The 23,549-nt window shown below is 46.3% G+C and overlaps 1 protein-coding gene across 8 annotated transcripts in view; it reads left to right on the top strand.

Annotated features, from left to right (window-relative positions):
• Nucleotides 1-23,549, top strand: part of PPP6R3 (protein phosphatase 6 regulatory subunit 3) — a 126,599-nt gene that overhangs the window by 43,930 nt on the left and 59,120 nt on the right. For 7 of the 8 annotated variants that reach the window (XM_088832460.1, XM_088832459.1, XM_088832458.1 and 4 more), the window contains 3 exons: nt 13,181-13,413; nt 17,599-17,785; nt 20,988-21,125. In XM_088832460.1, coding sequence (XP_088688586.1) covers nt 13,187-13,413; nt 17,599-17,785; nt 20,988-21,125 — 552 coding nt within the window. In that variant the 5' untranslated portion in view covers nt 13,181-13,186. Of the gene's footprint in view, nt 1-13,180; nt 13,414-17,598; nt 17,786-20,987; nt 21,126-23,549 lie in introns of those variants that run through there. The other variant, XM_088832461.1, reaches the window with a different exon arrangement.

The raw sequence follows: 23,549 nt of genomic DNA, 5'->3' as shown, positions 1-23,549 counted from the left end.
GTTATATTCCATTTAATATTCTCTAACTTTTCTGACTGTTGCTTTCTTGTGAGTTGGGAATACTGCAGTGACTGCTTAGTCTGCTCATGTCAACATGTAGTGTGTTCTTTCAGCACAGGGGTGGTATGATTGCATAATAAACAATGCTTTGCCCTCTAATTTCATAACAAAATAGTCCACATCCCATTGTACCTTAAAAACACAACATTTAAGTCCATATTTTCTTTTCTTGTTTTGACGTGTTGGGCGTGCATTCGAAATAATGAAACACTGCAGTGCAGCATATGGCACTCGGAGCCCTGTCGCGTTACACCCGTGTCTGCAGCTCCTAGTGCCCAGCTGCAGTGCCAGGTGACGCAAGGCCTGCGTGTGGCCCCTCGTCACGACTGCTCGACCCTGCCCTCTGCTGTGAGAGCAGCCAGAGGCAGACTGTAGAGGCGGGCATGACTCTGTTCCCCTAAAACTGTACGGACACTGAAATTTGAATTTCATAGGATTGGTGCTAGTCATGGAATAGCATTTTTTTGATACCTCCTCCCCTGGCGCCCCCCCCCAAATTTCCAAACAGTGAAAAGGTAAAAACCATTCTTTGCTCAGGCACTGTATAAAAGCATGGCACATCAGATCTGACCGTCTCAGTGTTGTGCCCCTAGGTGTCCCAGGTCTCTGGAGTCATTTCACACACTCATGGCAGAAAAAAGTTGGCGTGGGGAACGATGTAAACTGAAAAGCTACCATGTTGAGTTTTGCTGTTGGTTGGATTTTTCTGTTTCTTTGTTTTTTGTTTGGAGGAACCTTAAGCATGTGGAGTCGCCTCATGGTCTTTTTGCTAGACAGTCTTTCATGAAATCCTGATTCTAGTATGTACCTGTATTTGTAGAGCCCTTCCTGAGTGCCAGGGACTGTGCTGAGTGCTTTTTATTTTCTTTTCATAACCTTTTTGTCATACATAGGTATGTAGCTTATGTAAATACATAGTTGAAAAATCAAATGGTATCACAAGATTTATAACAAAAAATAGCAGTCCTCTCTTTCATTTGGGCCATCCTGTCCTCTCTGCATCCTCGGATTACGCAGCAGGGACTGCTCTGTCCATCTCTTAGCTGATTCCTCATCTCTGCCTCCTGCATTTCTGTGTCATGTAACCGTAGGTAGCAGTTTTTAGTCTTACTTCCCAGTTATGAAGATGAAGGTTTAGTTCTTCTTTGCACAGCTGTTTCCCTCTCCATCTCCCAGCATAGTTTAAGCGCAACTTTGGTTAAGGTCAATAGTAGAAGTATGGTATATGTTGTTTGATTCCTAAATCTCTGCCTTAATTTGCAAAATTCCTCTCAGCATGGTAACGTAAATCTGGCAATACATTTCCTTGGACGTCTCCTCTCCAGAGCCCCCACCTCTTGGTCTGCTTCACACTGGCTCCTCTTGACGTTGTCTGTAGCTACAGGTGTACCCCTGCTGCTGCTAACTGCTGCTAAGTCACTTCAGTTGTGTCCGACTCTGTGCGACCCCATAGACGGAAGCCCACCAGGCTCCCCTGTCCCTGGGATTCTCCAGGCAAGAACACTGGAGTGGGTTGCCATTTCCTTCTCCAATATGTGAAAGTGAAGAGTGAAAGTGAAGTCTCTCAGTCGTGTCTGACCCTTAGCGACCCCACGGACTGCAGCCTACCAGGCTCCTCCATCCATGGGATTTTTCAGGCAAGAGTACTGGAGTGGCTTGCCATTGCCTTCTCCATACTGACACCCTACACAATAAAATAATTGTAACTTACCATTCAGTTAATATTAGTATGCTAACGTCTCTGGAACGATGGCAAACTGCACATTAACCAAAACAGAACCCAGGACGTGCCTCTTCCTGGTTCTATAAAGGCAAAGGTGTACTTCCTTTTCAGATTTATTCTGTGGAGTATGAAACATGAAGACGGCTTTAATTGCTGAATTCAAAAGGCAATCACAGTGACTAAGAAATGGCAGGAGCAAAACAGACACCAGGCACCCAGAGTGATGGAATATATCCATCCAAAAAAAGGAAGAGGACAGAGTCTGCTCTCTAAGGTGGAATATTGATGTCTGATGAATATTCACAACCTACCAATCTGATGAATGTCAGGACTTCCACATGTATTTGCTGACTGGGGTTCCAGTTTAAGCTCCCTGCCTCCCACAGTAGTTATCATAGACAGAAAGTGAAAGTGAAGTCGCTCAGTTGCAACCGACTCTGCGACCCCACGGGATTTTCCAGACAAGAGTACTGGAGTGGGTTGCCATTTCCTTCTCTGTACCCCTGCTGGGGCTTGTCTTTGCTGCTCAGTGCGTTGGAGCCCTGGCTTCGTGGATTCTGTGTCTTCTGCTTGAGGCTTACTGCCCAGCATTTTCTCCAGTAGCTTCCTGAAGAAATTGTGAACAAATCTTTCTGACCTTCCAGGTCTGAAAATGTTCTTTTCTAGAATTACTGTTGAGAAAACTGATGTCATTTTGACTTCCAGTTCTTTTTTAAGTTTTTTCTCACTAGAAAAGTTTAAATATTCTTTTTTTAAAATCTCCAGTACTGTTGACTTTTACACTGTCTTAAGGGATCTTCTCGCATTCAGTGTGATGCCATGTGTAGGTCCTGAGGGGAGAGTCACATTTTTACGCACTGAGAAAAAATGTTTTGGACAAGGGAGGTTGGTGGTGAATTAAAATGCGTTCTAACACTTGTCGCTTGGACGATGGGCCTGCTGAGCTGTTTCCCCATTTTCCATCTCTCCGTAGATTTGCTGGCCGCCTCCTCGGCTGTTGTTTCCTTTGCCCGTTACTGTCGTTTTACTGGAGCTCCAGCGGGGTGGAGAGCTGTGTGGGTTTCAACCCACTAGGCATCTGGAAAGTTGCATAATCCTTTCTGTTTTCTTGTTGAGACTCCATGTCAGCCCAAACGTAGCCGTGCCTTCTATATCAAATAGACTTTGAAAAGAAATTCATGAGGGCCGTGTGGCGATCACTTCGTCCAGCCTTCCTCTCCAGAACAGGAAGTTGCCGTCTGAGAGAATCCGGGCTCCCAGGGCACCTGCAGCCTTGAGGTGTTGTCCATGCTCCTCACCTTTAGCACAGTCCTGCAGTCAATCTATCCTTATCAGTACTGGCTCATTTTCCCCTGTGTTGGTACAGAATTCTCTTTTTTTGTCTGTGCCATTTTCATACCGTACCTGACTTGCTTAGGAGTAACTTTCCTCCTTGCAGTTTTATTTCATTTACTCTCTGGCCACGTGGCATGGTCTGTGGGATCTTATTAGTTCTCCCACCAGGGATTGAACACTGGCCCCAGCAGCAAAAGCTTCTAGTGCTAATCCCTGGACTGCCAGGGAATTCCCATCCTTAGAGTTTTAGATGAGGAACTATTTCCTAATCATTTAGGTGACTGGTGTTCTGGTCGCATTGCGTTTCCTCCTGCTCCGCAGTTACATGGCACTTCTTTCTGATGTTTGAGTCACATTTATTGACAACTCACTTGGTGTCAGAGATTCAGAGAATGCTGGACACTTAAGATGGAAAACCCTCTACAAGATGGAGAACCCTCTACTTAGAACTTTCTGATTTGACTTTTGTCATATTCTCTTATCTACACTGTGTCCTCCCTTTCAATTTGTGTGTGTACACACATACACATACACATCCCCCCCTCCAGTAGACATCTCTATCCAGCACGCACACGCGCACCCTGCCCCGCTCCCCCGCCCGATAGATACCTCTATCCAGCTGGGTTTTCCTTGCCCTTATTGTTCTGATCTCTGATGAGGCTCCTGGCACAAACCTGGTTACTGTTGTGTCATCCTCATTGCTTGTTTCTTTTCCAGTCCCTCAGTTTTGCTTTAAAAACCCACACCCACACACAGCTTGTTCTTGTATGTATAAGTATGTATAAGTCATGCTTCGCATCTACTTGTATTGAAGTTTTTGAAGCTGGGGAAGTTGTGCACAGAAATTCATGTTTACTTGAGTTTTCATAATGAAAGTTTGTAGAGGATCACTTTAGTGGACCCTGTGACAGGAGTGACAGTGGGTTTTTGATTGGCAGTTGGCTATTTAAATATAAATGCGAAGTGGGCGCTTAAGGTCACACCCTTGCCTGTCCACAGCATCTCAGAGGTGTATTTGGAGTTAGCCCCAGTGTGTGGCTAGGTATGTGCTTTGTGTATTTCCCAGGTGGCTCAGAATTCCAGGGGCAAGCCATAAATCTGATACATAAGTATACAGCTAGGAATTGAAAACATGAAAATTAGGCCTTGGGGGAATTATGATTGAAATTGGAGAGTGGGGGGATAGTTATTTAATGTGAAATCTCTAGGATTTCAGGAAGGGAATAACTTGCTTTTCAAGGAGGCTTTTCATGACCTCATGTGCATCCTCTGTGAGTTCCTGAAACCGTCTCTGGGTTACCTGCTCTGCCTAGGCTCACCCTCTCCCATTCACCTTTCCTGTTCACGGTGTGTAAACTCTAGAGCTCATCTTGTTGCCTTGCTTCACCTGACTTCTCTTTCTGTCTTCGAGTGGTGAACGGTACCTGCAGTGTCCCATGTCGGTGGTTTTGCCTTCAGCACTCCTTGCCCTAGCCCTCATTTCAGTACCCCCCCACCCCCGCCTTTGTGGGAGTACGATGTGTGTGTGTGCCACAGCTTCCGTTTCTTCTCCTTTGGCGTTTTCCTCTACTTCTGTTCAGAGTCATCTTTTTCTCTGTACTGTGTTTAATCTTTGCTATCACTATCTTAACGGGTTTCCCAGGTAGCTCAGTGGTAAAGGATCTGCCTTCCAGTGCTGGAGACACAGGAGATGGGAGTTTGATCCCTGGGTCAGGAAGATCCCCTGGAGAAGGCAACCCACTCCAGTATTCTTGCATACAGACAGAGTTATCTTAATGTACATTATGTCAGGTAGAACAGACTGGCTCCCTCCTGCACTGCACAGCTAGCCTGCCCCACTCTGCTGTGTGTTCCTGCATGGCTCTTTGAGAACTGGTTGCCTCACCTTCCCTAGTGCCTTCTATAAAGGCTCTTATTTCTTGTCATCGGGACCGTCTCCCTGTGAGTTTCTTCAAGTTACGGGCCTGTCCTCTGAGCTTGCAGGATCACCTACTAAGTGCTACCTGTGTGTTCTGAGCCCAGCTTAGGCCTCATTTTCATGAAGTCTTTTCTGGCCAGGCTCTTCTCCCTGGAGCTACCTTTCTGTAGAACGAGCTTGGAGTTAGTTTATGCCATTCATTTTCTGTATCTTCTCTGTTCTCAGTTGTGTTGTACTCTTGAAGAAGGTAGGCAGCATTTATGTTGTTATTCCTGCATTCCTCAATGCAGTGCATAGTAGTGCTTTAAAAGTACTGGCTGATTAACATAGTGCATATTAAATGGATTCTCCTCCTTTACTATTCTCACAACCTGAAGAAGTCACAGATTAAAACTGGGAAGGGAGTCTGGAACATCTGGATGGAAGAAACTTGATTTCTTTTGATGAGTTCTTCGGGAGAAGCGGTTTTGGAGCCAGTGTAATGAAGCTGGCCCTGAGTTTATATTGACCTTCCCTCTAAAGAAATTGCGTTCACAGCGGGCACTTTGGTTCCTGATGCCATTAGTCCGGCCTCTGGGTCGGGTGAGGAGACGGTGGTGTGAGCTGCGCACCTTTGCTGAGGACAGAGAAGCCGCTGCGGGGTCGCCGTCCCCGTCCATGGTGGTGTCTCCCTTAGTGCTTAAAAAGCTGCTTCCAGAGGCCACCGTCGCTCCTCCGTGGCATGCTTCTTCCTCGTCACATGGAACTTACAGCGTCTGCCTTCAGCAGTGCTGTCGGGGGCAGTTTATCAGCCACTTACTCCCTTCAGAGTGCCTGCATCTTCCTGTTTATAGGCACTTTCCTCTCTGTCCTTTGTTAGTGGTGTGCCTTCCTTAGTGGACAGCATGAGCAATCATCCACCCTTCTTGAATCCAGCCTCCCCCGTTTGGGTCTTGTGAGATGCTGCCCAGCTCAGTTCCCTGCACACCTGAATCCGAGCCCAGGGCCCCGAGACCCCAGGTGTCTGGACGTTGGCAGCAGTAGGTGAGCCAGTAAGAACAGCTTTTGGGCAGCTCGGCTTGTTCACTCCATCTTGTTCCCAGGCTGCTGGTCAACTCAGCCAACGCTTTGGGTTAGATGTGTCTGCCCCCGTGGGATAATAAGCACGTTGTTTTGAATCTAAATGGAGGCGGTGAAGACTCAGTTTTCTCTAAGACAAGTGGGGAATCTAGTTTTATTTATTTATTTTTAAAATTAATCAGACATCGTTTCCCGATACGTTTGCGGGATCAAGGCATTATTTTCCTTGGTATTTCTGAATTAACTTAGAAAATGAAATAAATTCCCAGAGACATGCACCTATTTTAAAGTTTGGCTACTTGTACCCTTCAATGGCAAGCCACTCCAGTACTCTTGCCTAGAAAATCCCACGGATGGAGGAGCCTGGTAGGCTGCAGTCTGCGGGGTCGCTAAGCGTCGGACACAACTGAGCAACTTCACTTTCACACATTGGAGAAGGAAATGGCAACCCACTCCAGTATTCTTGCCTGGAGAATCCCAGGGACGAGGGAGCCTGGTGGGCTGCCGTCTATGGGGTCACACAGAGTCGGACACGACTGAAGTGACTTAGCAGCAGCAGTAGCAGCAACCTTCCTGATTCCAGCTAGCATCCTCCTTTATCTCATGGGGAAGAATTTAACATTTTACCTTTTATCCCTACGAGTATCCCTAGATATCAGAAGTAAAAAATCAGTTCTAATTTTCTTGTGACTTATTTTTTTGAGTTAAGAATGTCTAAGTTGCTTTATATATATATATGTATGTATGTATGTATGTATACACACACACGTGAGAATAAAGATGATTTCTCAGGTATGTTTATATTTTAAAAGAAAGGAAAACCATGCCTCATAACCTCTCCTCGCCCACCCCACATTGGCCCCCTGTGTGGAAAAGTGGTTAAGTATTGTGTTTGGCGGTGGAAGGAGATGGGGAGTCTGTTTTAGTGCCAGGAGAGAATGACTCCCAGCTGCAGCACTCACGATCGTTGCTGTCTTGTCCCTTGTGGCCACATGTGACTCCTGAGCACCTGAAATGTGGCTGCTGCAGATTGTGAAGTGCTGTGCAGTGCTGTCAGGACACGCAGATTTGAAGACTTAGTACCACAAGAATTACATGTTGAAATAGTAATGTCTAGATACATGAGGTTCAGTATATACATTTAAAATTAATTTTACCAGTTTCTTTTTTACTTTTTAGCCGCTTTCCCTAGGCAACATAATTCTCTCAAGAGAGAGAAGGGGGGAATGTGAGGGTAACAGGTAGGAAGGCTAGGAGTCTCCAAATGGAGGAAATAGGCTGCAAATGTCAGACATCTTTTATCTCTCTCTTAAGTGGCAGGAGGAAGCAAACTATAAGTGTTAGAATTTTGGCTTGCCTGATAGCTCAGTTGGTAAAGAATCCCCCTGCAATGTAGGAGACCCTGGTTTGACTCCTAGGTTGGGAAGATCCTTTGGAGAAGGGATAGGTTTCCTACCCCAGTATTCTTGGGCTTCCCTTATGGCTCAGCTGGTAAAGAATCCACCTGCAGTGCAGGACCTGGGTTGGGAAGATCCCCTGGAGAAGGGAAAGGCTACCCACTCCAGTATTCTGACCTGGAGAATTCCATGGACTGTATAGTCCATGGGGTCTCAAAGAGCTGGACACGACTGAGCGACTTCAAATTAAAAAAAAAATTTGGCTAGTAGAAAATTTAAACTTGCATATGACTCATATTGCAGCTTGAGTGATGTTTCTGTTAGTGCCAGCTCTTCTCCTTCTGTGTACCATGGACCCGTGGTCTTAGTTTTTTTGAATGTTGAGTTTTAAGCCAGCTTTTTCACTCTCCTCTTTTACCTTCATCAAGTGGTTCTTTAATTCCTTTTCTGTTTCTACCATTAGAGTAGTATCATCTGCATATCTGAGGTTCTTGATACTTCTCCCTGCAGTCTTGATTCCAGCTTGTGATTCATCCAACCCAGAATTTTTGCATGAGGTACTCTGCATAGAAGTTAAATAAGCAGGGTGACGATATAAAGCCTTGGCATACTCCTTTCCCAGTTTTGAACCAGTCCGTTGTTCCATTTCTCATTCTAACTGTTGCTTCTTAACCTGCATACGGGTTTCTCAGGAGGCAGGTAAGGTGGTCCAGTGTTCCATCTCTAAGGATTTTCCACAGTTTGTGATCCACATAGTCATGGGTTTTAGCATAGTTAATGAAGCAGAAATAGATGTTTTTTGAAATTCCCTTGCTTTCTGTGTGATCCAACGAGTGTTGGCAATTTGATCTTTGGTTCTTCTGCCTTTTCTAAACCCAGGTTGTACATCTGGAAGATCTCAGTTCATGAACTGCTGAAGCCTAGCTTGAAAGATTTTGAACATAACTTTGATGGCATGTGAAGTGAGCCCAGTTGTATGATAGTTTGTACATCTTTGGCATTGCCTTTATTTGGGATTGGAATGAAAACTGACCTTTTTCAGTTTTGTGGCCACTGTTGAGTTTTCCACATTTACTGACATACTGAGTGCAGCACTTTAGCAACATTATCTTCTAGTTCAACCGGATTCTATCACCTCCACTAGCTTTGTTTTTGGTAATGTTTTTGGTAATGCTTCCTACTTGACTTCACACTCTGGGATGTCTGGCTCTAGGTGAGCGACCACACCATCGTTCTTATTCCGGTTGTGAAGATCTTTTTTGTACAGTTCTTCTGTGTATTCTTGCCACTTCTGAATCTCTTCTGCTTCTGTTAGGTCCATAGTGTTTCTGTGCTTTATTGTGCCCAACTTTGCATGAAATGTCCTCTTGGTATCTCTGATTTTCTTGAGATCTTCAGTCTTTCCCATTCTATTTTTCCCTCTATTTCTTTGCATTCACTTAGGAAGGCTTTCTTATCTCTCCTGGCTATTCTTTGGAGCTCTGCGTTCACGTGGGTATATCTTGCCCTTTCTCCTTTGCCTTTTGCTTCTCTTCTCAGCTATTTGTAAGGCCTCCTCAGACAAGCACTTTGCCTTCTTGCATTTCTTTTTCTTAGGGATGGTTTTCGGTTTTGGTCATTGCCTCCTGCACAGTGTTATAAACTTCATCCATAGTTCTTCACTCTGTCTATCAGATCTAATAATCCCTTGAATCTTACTCATCACCCCTACTGTATACTCATACGGGATTTGATTTAGGTCATACTTGAGTGGCCTAGTGGTTTCCCCTACTTCCTTCAGTTTAAGCCTGAATTTTGCAATAAGGAGCTTATGATCTGAGCCAGTCATCTCCAGGTCTTGTTTTTGCTGGCTTTGGCTGCGAAGAATGTAATCAGTCTGATTTCGGTATTGACCATCTGATGATGTCCATATGTAGGGTTGTCTCTTGTGTTGTTGAAAGACCATGTTTGCTATGACCAGTGTGTTCTCTTGACAAAATTGTTAGCCTTTGCCCTGCTTCATTTTGTACTCCAAGGCCAAACTTGCCTGTTACTCCAGATACCTCTTGACTTCCTACTTTTCCATTCAAGTCCCCTGTGATGAAAAGGACATCTTTTTTGGGTGTTAGTTCTAAAAGGTCTCGTAGGTCTTCTTAGAACTGGTCAACTTCAGCTTCTTTGGCGTTAGTGGTTGGAGCATAGACTTGGATTACTGTGATTTTGAATGGTTTGCCTTGACACTTGAGATCATTCTGTCATTTTGAGATTGCACCCAGATACTGCATTTGAGACTCTCTTGTTGACTCTGAGGGCTGTTCCATTTCTTCTTGCCCACAGTAGTAGATATAATGGTCAACTGAATTAAATTCACCCATTCCTGTCCATTTTAGTTCATTGGTTCCTAAGATGCTGATGTTCACTCTTGCCATCTCCTGCTTGACCACATCCAATTTACCTTGATTCATGGACCTAACATTCCTGGTTCCTATGCAGTACTGTTCTTTACGGCATCCAACTTTACTTTGATCACCAAATACATCCACAACTGAGCGCCGTTTCCACTTTGGCCAGCGTCTTCATTCTTACTAGAGCTGATAGTAATTGCCCTCTGCTCTTCCCCAGTAGCATTCTGAATACCTTCTGACCCCGGGGGCCTCGTCTTCTGGTATCATGTCTTTTTGCCTTCTCATACTGTTGATGGGGTTCTCCCAGCAAGAATACTGGTGTGATTTGCTATTCTGTCCTCCAGTGGAACACATTTTGTTAGCACTCACCACTGTGACCCGTCCATGTTAGGCGGTCCTGCATGGCATGGCTCATAGCTTCATTGACTTATCTGAGCCCCTTCACCGTGACAAGGCTGTGGTCCATGAAGGGCAAAAACAACTCTAGGATTTTTCAGAAAGATGGAGAGTAGTTTGATTTTATCATTTCTCTCTTTGTTAGTATTGATTTAAAAGTCTGTGATTTGGTTTACTGTAAGAAATTGTATTCCCTCTTATCTCTCAATCCTATTGACGTATAGCTAGGGTAGAAATTTTTAAGAGTACTTATATTTACTGAATGTGAGCTGCTGAAGTTCTGACTCCTTTCGTTTTTTTTCTGAGTATCTTAGACATTTTTCAAAGGGCTCCGTTTACCTCAGGGCCCCTGGCAGTTGACCTTTGTACCTGTTAGTTCATGCCTAGCTTGATTCCGCTTCAAAGGTCAAGTTAGTAGAAGTTAGGGGCAGGCCAGGGGTAACTGATTGACCAGTGCTATTTGCTTCTAGTCCAGTTTGCTGTTTGACTGGAAGATAAAATAATGTTTGTTTAAGAGTCTACTGTGGTTTTATTTTATTTTTAAGCCTGTAGTATACCTCCTCAATTTAAAGAAAACACACTGTGGAAATGTGTATTTTAAGGTGTCCTGATTTGAAAAATGCTATTCTAATTTAGGATAGTGGAGAGCAAAAGGAGTTAGGCATTTTAAAACATACAGTTGCCCAAGAATTCTTTTCATATGTATAGTAAAATAAGTATAAAGGAACATGACGTTGAGGGCTCAGGAGATTGGAGGAGATGGCTGGGTACATAGGCTGTCCGGCTGGATCCCAGACCAGGTGTGTGGTGGCTCCTCATACCACAGCCTGGGGCTGGCTTTCAGGTGAGCGGGCAGCGTTCTTCCACAGGTTGACTTGGGGATGGAGGTGCCTTCCATCTTTGGGCCTTACTGTCTGTCTCAGGGTCTGTTTTGTCATCAACATCCAGCCAAATGAAAAGGAGGCCACCTGGAGGTTTTGATGGCTCACAGCACATTGGAGAAAACTGTCGTGTGGCCATACCTACCTGCCCAAGAAGCTGGGGACGTGGTCTAGGCAAGTGCCCATGGAAGGGAGAGAATGAACCCGGTAGATGGTCCTGCCTGGCACCTCGTGGCTTTGCCCCTCCAGGCGGTTGCAGAGATGGCAGAAAGGAATGTGAGACGGGACACTTACCTTTACTGTGAACTACCAGATAGTAATGTTCAGGCCCCCATGGTCACTGTCACATAGTCTTACTGTTAACAACCCTGTTCTCTTTAACAACCCTTGAAAGGTATCAGAGCCCTTCTTAGCTTGCAGCCTGTGGGCCGGATTTGGTCTGTGAGCCACAGTTTGCCAACACTTGTTATTTCAGCACCACTGATGATCAGTTTTTTCTATAAACCAGTATATGATGAGTTAAGTTTATAAGATTAAAATTTTGAAAGTTATTTTTTTAATCAACGTAGATACATGACTATATCTTGATCCATATTTTAGTAGTTTGTGGACATTTACAGTTTTCAGTTGATGGTCATGAATGTGTATCTTGTTTATAATTAGCCAATCATAAGAGCTCTATTAGATTTGCTTTTGTGATTCATTTATTAATACTTTATGTTTTGCCTTCATCTGTGGGATTCCAAAAAAATGAAAAGACATGCTACTTTAAATGAGACCGAAGTTTTTTTTTAAATTATTAACTACATCTAGCTATCTGACTTCAAGTGGAGAGACTATTAGATTATGAGAAATTTGGCTTATAGATCAAAATAAACATACAGAGGGAATGGCAACCCACTCTAGTGTTCTTGCCTGGAGGAGGAACATAGATGGAGGAACCTGACAGGCTGCAGTCCATGGGGTGGCAAAGAGTCAGCCAGGACTGAGCGACGTCACTGTGCTGTTACTTGTGGGCCTGATGGCAGTGGAATGGACCCGGGAAGGCATTTGAAGACCACTGGTAGCTTTTCCTCGGAGAAGGCAATGGCACCCTACTCCAGTACTCTTGCCTGGAAAATCCCATGGATGGAGGAGCCTGTGCAGTCCATGGGGTCGCGAAGAGTCGGATACGACTGAGAGACTTCACTTTCACTTTTCACTTTCATGCATTGGAGAAGGAAATGGCAACCCACTCCAGTATTCTTGCCTGGAGAATCCCAGGGACGGGGGAGCAGGTAGGCTGCCGTCTATGGGGTCGCACAGAGTCGGACACGACTGAAGCGACTTAGCAGCAGCAGCAGCAGCAGTAGCTTTTCATTCAGTGGCTTTGCTGAAGCATTTAAAATAAGCATGGTGAACTACTTTGTCAGTATGTAGACTTCCTAAGGTTTAATTTTCCATGATAAACTTTGAAGACAAGGTGAACACTTCTCTTTTTAAGGTGATTTAACTATTTTTTGTTTCTTTGTTAAGAATGGCATTGTTTTACTATTTTATGACTTTTCGATTTTCAGCTGTGAAAGTGCTATTGGGGCTAAAAGTTCTGGTTTGTGGTGGTTATTTAATGTTGTAATATTCTGGAGAGTACCGCATACCTAGGTCTCAATACTTGTCATTTGTTGTTGAGGATACTAGTTCTGTGTAAGAATGTATTTCTCACCCTGAAGAAAAATTTATTCTCTTCCTTTCCCAGCACTAAACTCTTTAAGTATGGGTGGGTTAATTTTGCAGGTTAAAATACCAAGTTTTAGCATTCTTTCAGCATTTTCAAGTCAGAATTTTTTGTTATCTATAAAAATATTTTCTGAGAAGGAAAATTTCTTACCAATTTTACTTACTTAGAAGGTACTTTATAGATTCAAAATGAAACTTGTTTTTCTCATGTGATTCAAGTTGACATTTTAGACTGTAAAACTAGGTGGAAATTTGAAAAATTAATATGTGAAGTTGAAGTTTTATTTTAAATATCTCTGCATTTTGTTTAGACCAGCATGTTTTGGAAATTTGATCTTCACTCGTCATCCCACATAGACACACTTCTAGAAAGAGAAGATGTAACGCTGAAGGAATTAATGGATGAGGAAGACGTTTTACAGGAATGTAAAGCACAGAACCGCAAACTTATAGAGTTTCTCTTAAAAGCAGAATGTCTCGAAGATTTAGTCTCATTCATTATTGAAGAACCACCTCAAGACATGGATGAAAAGATCAGATACAAGTAAGAAAATTCAGTCTTCTCTTTAGGGTGGGGCTGAAGTGAAGTGGGGGCAGGATATATTACCGTTTTTGTTGTCCAGCAACCTCTCAGGGCTGCCATAGACCAGGTACAGAATGTTAACCTGTCAAGAGGGACAGGTTCAGTGGAGCAAACAGCCTGTTAGGGAGCCAAGTTCAGTGAAATCACAGGATTTTTTAAATGAATGTTCTAGATTTCCGCCAGAAGGTTTTGTCTAAGGGCAAAGTGCATTATAAACATTGATAAAGTTCCTTAAAATAGTGAGATGATCCAAGTAAATGTTTTCTCTTTTTTTTGCAAATAGGAAAACAGAGATTATGTGACTGTCAAGATCACACAGCACAGCCGAGCCAGAGCTTGTTTTATGAACAGTGTTGGCTTACTATAAATTCTGACCTTTTGTTAACTGAAAATAAGGGTATGGATCTTGGTGAACATTAGTGTAGCTAAGTTTAAGCAGCTGACACCTTGGATAAATACTGTGGATTTGTCTTCTTCAGCACTAGTTTTGTCAGCTCATAGCACTTTGCAGGGTTCAGACCCCTGGAAACTCATTGTAAATACTCCATATGTATTTAAAGCATTGGGGTTTCAGTTGGTTGTTTTTCCATCTCCAGCTGTTTTGAAATATTTGGCGTCTCTCTCCACCTGAAAATAGAACTGATTCAGGAACAAAACAAAAGTCATTGATTATGCATTAAATAAGTTTGAGGGCATGAGAAGAATTATGGCCTAAATTCTTGTTTCTCCCTCTGTCTGTCCCTCTTTTCAGTTATCTTTCATTGCTTCATGGGGAGAATTTTGGTGTCAGAAATAATCCTTAGTGATGCTTTCAGGTTGCTCATGGCTTGGATCTTCAGGGGATTCATGTTCTCTGCCAGCTATTAAGATCGTCAGCTGTCATTCAGTTGCATGTCCACTTGGAGATCAGTACTTTAGAAGAGGACAGAGATTTGGTGGCAGAAATACCTGTGTACTCCTTTCCTCAAAAACAGATGCTTCATGCTTTGGAATTCCCTTCACAGTGAACCTGGATGTGTGAGTGCTGCTGGCCAGGGAGCTCATTCTGGCAGGAGGCCCCCCTGGGAGGAGCGTAGCCCTCTCCTCCTAGAGCTCCAAGAACTGGAACAAGAGGCCACGCTTCTTGGGTCTGTTTCCTCACCTGCCGCATGAGGCGAAATACTTCTCTAACTGGAGAAGAGTAGGCGTGCCTTGCGGAAACTGCTTATTTTACCAAGAAGTAGTCATGGCATCTGTTGTATTGCCATGCCAGTGTTTTGTGCTTCCTTGGAGGTTGCAAGAGCAGGTGTGTTTCCCTGGACATGCTGCCTTTTGGTTGGCACCATTTTGAGAGAGCGTGGCTTGAGCTGAGTGGAGCAGCTCTCTGCTGAGCCTCTGGCCTGGACAGAGCCACCAGCTACAGTAGCTACACGGAGCTGGCTGACTCAGCGGGCTGGCCTAGCACAGAGCAGTTTCTCAGATGGGACCCGCCTTTCGGGTTCAGGTGGGCTGTCATCGTCTAAGGCAATGCAGACTAGTGTTGTGTGTATTTAGACTAGTTTATGAATGATGGAGTGTTTACTGTGGCAGAAATTTGAACTAACAGAACTTTAAAAGTAGGGCGTTAAGTAGTATTGTAAATCCCAAAGCTGAGATGTTTTTGGTCTAGTCAAAGTTCCCACAGAGGGACTTCAGAAGCAAGAACAGAACCAGGTGGGGCTGCTGCCCTCAATGTCAAGGGAGGCCAGGCTTCAGGAAGGGGAGACAGGACAGGGGGCTTGGGGTCTGTGCTGACAGGCCAGGCAGCCACTGGCTTTTGCCGTGTGGAGGTCCCTTCAGTGCCCACTCCTCAGAGAAGTGGACACAGAAGCAATGCTTCTGAGGAAGAATTGGAGACCAAGCAGAGACTTCTTTCAGATAGTTCCCTGGAAAAGGAGCAGAGAGAGCAAGTGGGAGCTCCAGGCAGGTGTGGAGCCAGGAGAGGCGTGGTGTGTGTGTTTTCCTAGCTGGAAGAAATACTGGCGTGTTTACACGCTGGTGGGTGATGCGGTGCTGGGGAAGCGGGCTGGTGTAGAGGGAGCGGGGGTCTGGTGCTGGGCTGGGCTGGCCTCAGTGGTTAGGAGGGCAGTAGGGGACTTCACCGCATAGGAGGAAGGGGTCCAGTGGGGCTGGCTCTCCTCCCATTGCTGCTGTGTTCTCAGTGCAGAGCAGCTGAGGCCAGGGTGGGGCGGGCTGGGTGGAGGAGTCTTGGGGTGTTTGAGAGGCTTATTTAATCTTGGGGAGGGAGGTAGGAGAGCGCGAGTAGCCCCGACCCTGTTCAGACCAGAGGGCTGAGCCTTTGTGTCAGTGCCTGGACCCCATGTGTGAGCTTCTTCAGCGTGATCAGACCTCCAGATCAGCCGCGGAGGAGCAGGTGAGAAGCTTTACAAGGTGCCCGTGCCCTCCTCTGGACTTCTTGTGTTAGAATTTTGAGAATACTCCTTACACGTTGGGTTGCAGTGGAGTTGGGGTCTCCTACCTTTTACTGACCCTTTGCCTGCCGGCAACTTTCAAATTGGGGCAGTTGAGACAACTCCACATCCTAATAAAACTTCATTTCAGAAGTTTTATGAAGTAGAAAATAAAGAGAAATTAAAACAGCTGGTATTTACTTACTGTAGACCTTCTCAGCATCTTGTATTATTCTCTCCCATGAGATAAGGATTGTTGTCTTCATATTGGAGCCTTGGAAACTGAGGTCCAGTGAAGTCAGGTAATGTGCCTGAGATCATACAGCTTGTAAGTGGTGGAGACAGGTTCTGAGCCTGGGCGGTTTGGCTCCAGAGGCCACTCGGGTCACCCCTCTTCCTCCTCCGGCCTACTGGTGACTGTGTGTTGTGGTGTCTTTGAGCTGATGTGTGCTGTAAATTGAAGTGAAGAAAGACTGTGATTTGATCGAGCCATAGCCTCAAAGACAGCAGTTTGGTGGTGTGATCTTTGTGCCCACACGCCTGCCGGTTCTGTTGTATGGCTTTTCCATGTTTTTCTCCCTGAAAAGGCTCATGTGGGGACATTCTTACACTGTTCAGTGTTCCACCTGCTAGATACTGCAGCTTCTGGTCTGGTGCCAGTTGCTTCTCAAGTCACTGGTCAACAGGCAGCTGCCGGCTTGTCTCAGGGATGCTGCATGGGTTCCGGCCGCAGTCTCTACCCCGCTCTTTTGTCACAGAGCCGTTTCAGGCTGTTTTGTCACCTCCCTGTCCTGCTCAGCATCAGAGCTCGCCACTCCCTGCTGCTCCTGCTCACCAGGGAGGGGTAAAGAGCAGAGAAGTGAACAGCGGGTGGGGGAGAAGTGCAGTCTGGGCGGGCCTGGGAGTCTCCGTGATCGCTCTGAGAACAGATGAGAAGTCATTTGTGGTTAAAGAAGCAAGTGGAGAAAAGGAATCTGCTGCCGCCTGTTCAGAGAGAGAGAGAGCGAGCCCCGGCGCTCAGGGCAGATGTGTCACAGGGGTGCGGGTGTTGTCAGGGCTGGGGGCCTGTGAAAGAGGGCTGTGGTACACAGACAGCACTGAGATCTGAGGTGGACTGGTCCCAGGAGACTGGAAAGCTGCTGTGGAAAGCTCAAGTTTCTGTACACACTTTTTTTTCCCACCCGGGGAATTCAGGCTGTGTCCTATTCTCTGCTCGAGTATATTAAAGTGTTTATTCTCTTAACATGTAATGTGGACTGAGCACTTGATATGCCCAGCTTTCTAATGCCATAGACAACCCTTCTGAGAATACAGGCAGCCTGTCCAGGAACCTAAATGTGTCTCAAGTAGTCACATGGTGCCGTGTGCAGTGCAGTTTCCCGGAAGCTGGCGTCCCCCGCAGTGGTCCTGCGAGCTGCGCTGCTTCCCACACCGAAGCGGGCAGCTGAGGGCTGCGGCCCACGGCTTCATCTTGTCCCCTCTGAGGGGTCCCCGCCCTCGCCTCCTGAGCCCCAGGTGTGCTCTGGTTTTGTTGGGGAAACACAGAAAAAAATTCACTCTAGTTTAAATTGGCAGAATGGATTGAAATTATTTTCTCATTCCCAGAAGATTTTTAAAACAACTTTCCCAAAGTTTTAGGAAACCTTTGTGATCTGTGTTCTGATTTATGTGAGTAACTGTTCGTACAGATGATGACGTGAGTGTCCTGTTCTTCTAGGTACCCAAATATATCTTGTGAGTTGCTCACTGCTGATGTCTCCCAAATGAACGATAGACTGGGAGAAGATGAATCCTTGCTAATGAGATTGTATAGCTTCCTCCTAAACGATTCCCCCTTGAATCCACTACTTGCCAGTTTCTTCAGCAAGGTGCTAAGTATTCTTATCAGCAGAAAACCAGAACAGGTAAATACTGTTTTCCAAAAAGGTAAGTATTAGGGCTGAGCATCCCCTGAGGTGATCCTCGGTGTTTCTGTCGCTTCAGTGTTCTGAGTGTGCCTTATGTCCCACATTCTTTAAAAGAATAGATTTTACACCTTAAATATCCTCAATGCTTGCTGCCTTACCACTGACTTAACTCCTTAATGAATACATTCTAATTTGGCCTCTTCTTTTCTAAGCGCCTCATATCTCAGTTTTTCAATGTCCTTTGGCTTCCTTTTGTGACAGGTGGTTGGAAGCAAGAGCATGTTGGGGTCAGGCTGTGAGGGTCCCGTGAGGAGGATGCACAGAGTGGCAGGGTATGTGGGTGGTGTCCTGGTGAGTCTGTGGTAAGGTGACAGTGTGTTTATTCTTTTCCCTGAGGAAGATCACAAGTGACGCTTAAGTCAGAGAGCTTTCCCATACACGCGATTGATGATTGGTTTATACAAACGGTGATTATTTTTTTCCTTCTGTTTTGCTTCCACCCAAACACTGGAGACCTCTGGGTAGTGAGTGCTGTGTACACACAGGGGGCTCTGCTCTTCTGTCCAGGAGAGCTTGACAGGACTTGGGCAGGAGCCTCCTCCCCACTGTCCTCCTCTTCTCCCGCCTCCTGTCATTCCCGGTGTTGGCCCTCTGTGTCCCCACCTCCCATCTCCTTGCTTGGTTTTGGTCTCAGTTCGCCTGTACTGGGAAACTTGTATTTTCCAGGTATCTGCTGTGTGTGGTTGTTCTCGAAAGTGTGGTCTCTGGTCCAGCAGCATGAATACCACCCGAGAATTTGTTGGAAATGCAGGTTCTTGAGCTTCATTCCAGACCTGCTGAGTCAGACACCCCGGGGTGGGGCCTGCAGTCTGGGGTGTAAGGAGTCTCCCAGATGACTGGGACGCATGCTAAAATTAGAGAATCACGGCTCTGGTGGGTACTGGTATGGAAAAGGATCTGCTTACGAGGAGATTAGGATTCAGTTACGGAAACAGGCCCCAGGGAGCAGCAGGGGCCTCAGATGCCCAAGAACAAACTAAGAGTCTGCAGGGTGCAGGCAGTGGGGGTATGAAGACGGGGGTGCAGGGGTCACGGCAGTTGGGCCTGGCATCCTTCATGGTGGAAGGCAGGCTCCGTGGCCCGTCCTTGCTATCAGCAGACCTGGAGGGGCTGGAACTTATTTTCGGCCCAGAACGCCTGCCCTGTGCCAACGTCAAGTGCATACAGGTCTTATTTTAGACAGACGAGGTCGTGCTTTTGTGTCTTAGTTGAGCAGGATTGCCTTTCTCAATGTGTTGGAACTGAGTTTCTTGTTTCTTGGATAGCACTCCCCGAATCCCAGTCACTCCAGTACAGCTCGTCCTTTCTCCTCCTGCCTTTGGATGAGAAATGACAGGACTGCGTACTCTTCTGGGAGAGTTCGGGTCACCCCATCAGTCTGTGTCCTGGTCAGTTCCAGGCGGCTGTGGTCACGATCGAGAGCAGTCTCATCTCCTCGTGCCTGTCTCCTCCCTCTGTGCCCAGGCCGCACGTTTACGGGGCCTGGTGTTCCAGGTGTCTTTGGTACAGCGTGAGGATGCGCCTGGAGCCCTCTGGGCTTCTGAGTGTTTGCTGTGGTCTTCACGGCCAGACGTGCTAACCTGCGTACAGAAGGCGGCACGTGCCAGTTCAGCACTGAGAGACAGGCTGCTCACTCTGCTGCTTGTTGTGCTTCTCGGGGCAGCCCTCAGTCCCGAGAGGGTTCAGGAGTCCTCGCTTGCTCCTTCAGCTGCAGGAGTGGGCACCTTCCTCTCTTTCTGAGAATTGTGACCGTAAATAAAGGTTTCTCATCACATGGTATGTTAGTAAGGGTATGTGCCACTGAATTCAGACTCAGTCTGACTTAACCAGTATAGACACTTCTCAGGATTAACTCGCAGAGCAGCAGCAGGACCTTCTGTGAGGGGACCCTGAGTGCTGGCGAGTGAACCCCGCCGGTGCCGTCCCCCAGACAGGCCACCTCGCCGTCCTTGCTGTGCCCCCTTGGCCCTGCCTGCGGGCTCCGGAGTCAGTGCTTCGGCCACTAAATGCAGTGTTTTGGCCACATGCCACCTTTTCTTCCCCCTCTCCTCCACTGTGCTTTTAAAAACTACTGTGTGACTCAGCTGTGAGTGGATTAATCATGTATAACTTACTGAAGGTTTGTGTTACAGCCTTTAACCTAACTGTTCAGAGAAGCAGTGTGTGGTGGTTAATTCTGCATTTCCACCTGATGGTGTGAAGCAGTTTTTGTTTACCCCTGGCTTCCAGCTGTCGTGTGGGGTGCTGAGCTTGTGGCTCTGTTGGATTTAAATCTCAGGCAGCCACTTTTCAGCTTCTAGCAAAATCCTTGACTGGTCTGAGCCTCAGTTTCCTCACCTAGAACATTTGAGTTGAGCAGCCCCACCTCACAGGCTTCTGGGAGATGTCAGGGCAATATTGTCATAGCAGCTGCCTCGCTGGCTATGCTGCTTCTGGGACTTTTGAGCAGATGATTCCTGCACACAGACAAAAGCCAGAAAGTACACAGAGGTGTCCAAGGCAGAGCATGTTTCTTCCTGTGCAGAAGAGACCCAGGTGGCAACCCTGACTTCATTTATGTTTTCTTATCCCCTCGGGTTAACGGTCAGCCTCTTCCACGCTCAACCTCCTGGTGTTAATCTCATCAGGTGAATGGCTGAAATAAAATGCAGCTGTGATTTTCTATAGCATGTGAGTTAGCCACTTTGACTGATGCAGAAATGTGTTTTGAATGTTTTTCTTGCTAGAGAACAGTTAGGACTTTGAATGTTAAATCTGCATTTTCGTGTAAAGCCTAATGGACTTGCTTTATAAATTGTTAAGTGGTATATTCTCTTGCTTTTTATGGAGTGTTAAAATTTTGATCCTCATTCTTTGAGAATAATTAAAGTGAGCAGAAATGAAAGATTCTGTTATGGTGTGTTTGTATCAGGGAACAGGTGGTAATTTAGGAGATTTTTTTTTAAGAGGTTTGTCAGTTCTGTAACAATCAGAACGCTTTCCAGTTTGACATCTTATGGCTAATTCAGCCTTTGACTTGCCTTAACTTAAAGTGGTGATGGGACTTCGGAGGGGGCAGCCCGAGGGGTCAGGACTGAAAGTGCCCTAACGTTGATAGTTCCCAGGGACGCATCTTTCAGCTGTGGCTGTTCTCCTCTAGATTGTGGATTTCCTGAAGAAGAAACGTGACTTTGTGGACCTTATTATAAAGCACATAGGAACGTCGGCCATCATGGACTTGCTGCTCAGGCTCCTGACGTGCATCGAGCCCCCGCAGCCCAGGCAGGAGGTGCTGAATGTGAGTAGTCAGGCGGTGTGGGCGGGCGGGGCGGGGCGCTCATGCCTCTGGACTGTGCCGCTGGGTGGGATTCCAAGGACGGGTAGTAAGGGTCTGGGAAACCAGGGTTGGGGGGCAGGAGGAGGGCTCCACCACAGGAAGAGATCCAGATCTTTCCAGGGTTAGGGTTCCCCGTGTGCATGTCCTGAGCGACACAGACTGTCTTCTTGTTCTTTTCCTTTGCTGGCTTTGCTCCTCAGTGGAGTGGGAACACAGATTGGATTAAGGAATTGTCTTAGCTGGTCTGGTGGGAAGAGCAGAAATGAGAAGGTCGGGAGTTCTGAGTCTCGTTTGGGCAGGCTGTGAGGAGTCTCCTCTGTCGAGGAGATGGTCACCTGCAGGGATGTCTCTAAGAGTCAAAAGGAAAGAGGTGTGGTATTTCCAGGGAATCTGGCTTCAGAGGTAACCTTCTCATGGATGCCTAGGACAATGGGATAGGAGGAGAATGGAGTTTACCTCCAAAGGGGCATGTGTTTCAGATTTGGGGGAGGTGGTTATTCCAGGACGTATGGCGCTGGAGGATTGTCTTGGGTGGGAAGAGGCGGGTGTGAATGATTTGAAGGTGAGGGTTCTCGCAGGCTCTCAGCTCTGCCTCTTCTGTCTCTTCTTCTCTTTCATCCCCTTCACTGTCTTCTTTCAGAACCGTTCCCCAGTCCATTCTGTCTTTAATATTCAACCTCAGACCTCAGAACTCTGGAAATGAGATTTATTGAAAATGCTAAAGACCTGGGAAGGCCCAGAGGAGAGTTAGTAGGGTCTGTTAGGAGGTGTCCCAGGGAGAGGGGCATAGCCCGCTGAGGTGGGCAGGCATGACAGGTGTGTGGGGGTGTGGTGTGATGTGTCAGGGGATGGTGTCAGGGCCGGGTCTGTAGAACCAGGCAGAGGTCTTCTGAGAGCCATGGTCACGTGAGTATGTCAGCTGAGAGGACCTAGTGAATATCCCAGGAAAGGGCCCTAAATTGGGGCTTTGGTCACCTTTAAGTGTGTATTTGTGGATGCGAGTGTTTTCTTCGTAGAGTTGGGGACTCCAGAGAAGGCAGTTAAGGCTAAGGGGGTGGTTGCCTTTATATCTGTTATTACTGGAGTAGGTTATTCAGTATGGTTTCTTAGAGTTCCTTTGGTCACTTCTGGGTTGGATTTTAGGGCTCACTTCCAAGGGAGTAGGTGTGCTTCTCAAGGGATGTAGTGGTGGGTGGTTAATAAAGGCAGAGGTCGAGGGAAGGGTAGTTAGAACTCCTGAATGTCTGGCTTTGATCTGGGGCCAGCTGTGGGCTTGGACTGTGGGTGCTTGTTGGTAGCTGTGGGGGGGGGTCAGTTTGTTCGCTGCCCGCAAAGTTCCCTTCTTTCTCTCTGGGTGGTCCGGCCCCTCAGCCCCAGCCTCTCTGCAGAGGCGTTTGCGTCCTGTTTGAGGGCGTGGCCACTCAGAGTGTGGTCCCAGACATCCCCTGGGTCTCACCCCTGCCCTGCTGGGTGGGAACCTGTGTGTGAGCAAGACCCCGAGGGGCTTCATGTGCACAGTTTAAAACATCTTAAAACAAGATGGGCCCCTGCCTTCCTGATGGTCTCCTGAGATCTTTTGTTTGCATTTTCCTTTGGCATATTCTCCTTGAGGAGCTTGCAGACAGCCTCCGCATCTCTCTGCGGCCTGCAGCAACTTGTGTTTGATTTCCCGCCTCCCGCCCCCCTCTCGTTTAACGTTTGGGATTGTGTGTCTGTGTGTCCATCCATCTGTTCTAGTAGAGAGTGCCTTTATTTACTTGGTGTTTCTCTTCCTTGTGGAATTAATATTACGCCAGGTGCTTTTTCATTTATTCTTATCCCTTTCATATGTTCACTCATGGTGGTAGTTCATACATGGTTGAAGGAGAATGTCCTAGTCATGATACAGCTCTGCTAGCATGTGACCGGGCAGATTAACTTTGTATGGCGCCCCCCAGCCCCCACGTTTCCTGTGGTGGTTTTGTTTTAGAATCTGAAAGTTCATCGTGTGTTTTAAACTGGAGGCTTGATACATCGTACTGTTTTTCTCAGCCTTTCTGAAGCTCCCTTAAAATGAACACTCTTACAGAAAATGTATAAATTCCATCTCCCCTTGCCCTTCATAACCAAAGTACAGACTTTTCAGTGCTTGGTGCCTGAGAACTAACATCACATCACTAAGCTGATGTGTAGAATTTGAGGATGTGGTTTTGTGATATGGGGAGTAGTTGGTACTGTAGCTACTGTTAAAATAATATATTCACTGGCATTTTCTTTGGGGGATTTTTAATTTCCTGTAGTGTCCAAAGTTCAGAGAAAACCTGTAACATTCTACTTAAAATATGATGGATATTTCCAAGTATGTTAATCTTCACTGGGGCTTGAACAGGAGCCACTCATTGCTAT

This window comes from Moschus berezovskii, chromosome 25, assembly GCF_049115385.1.
Source record: "Moschus berezovskii isolate FMDL1 chromosome 25, NW_MosBer_1.0, whole genome shotgun sequence".
Classification (NCBI taxonomy): domain Eukaryota; kingdom Metazoa; phylum Chordata; class Mammalia; order Artiodactyla; family Moschidae; genus Moschus; species Moschus berezovskii.
This window is presented reverse-complemented; position numbering and strand designations above follow the sequence as displayed.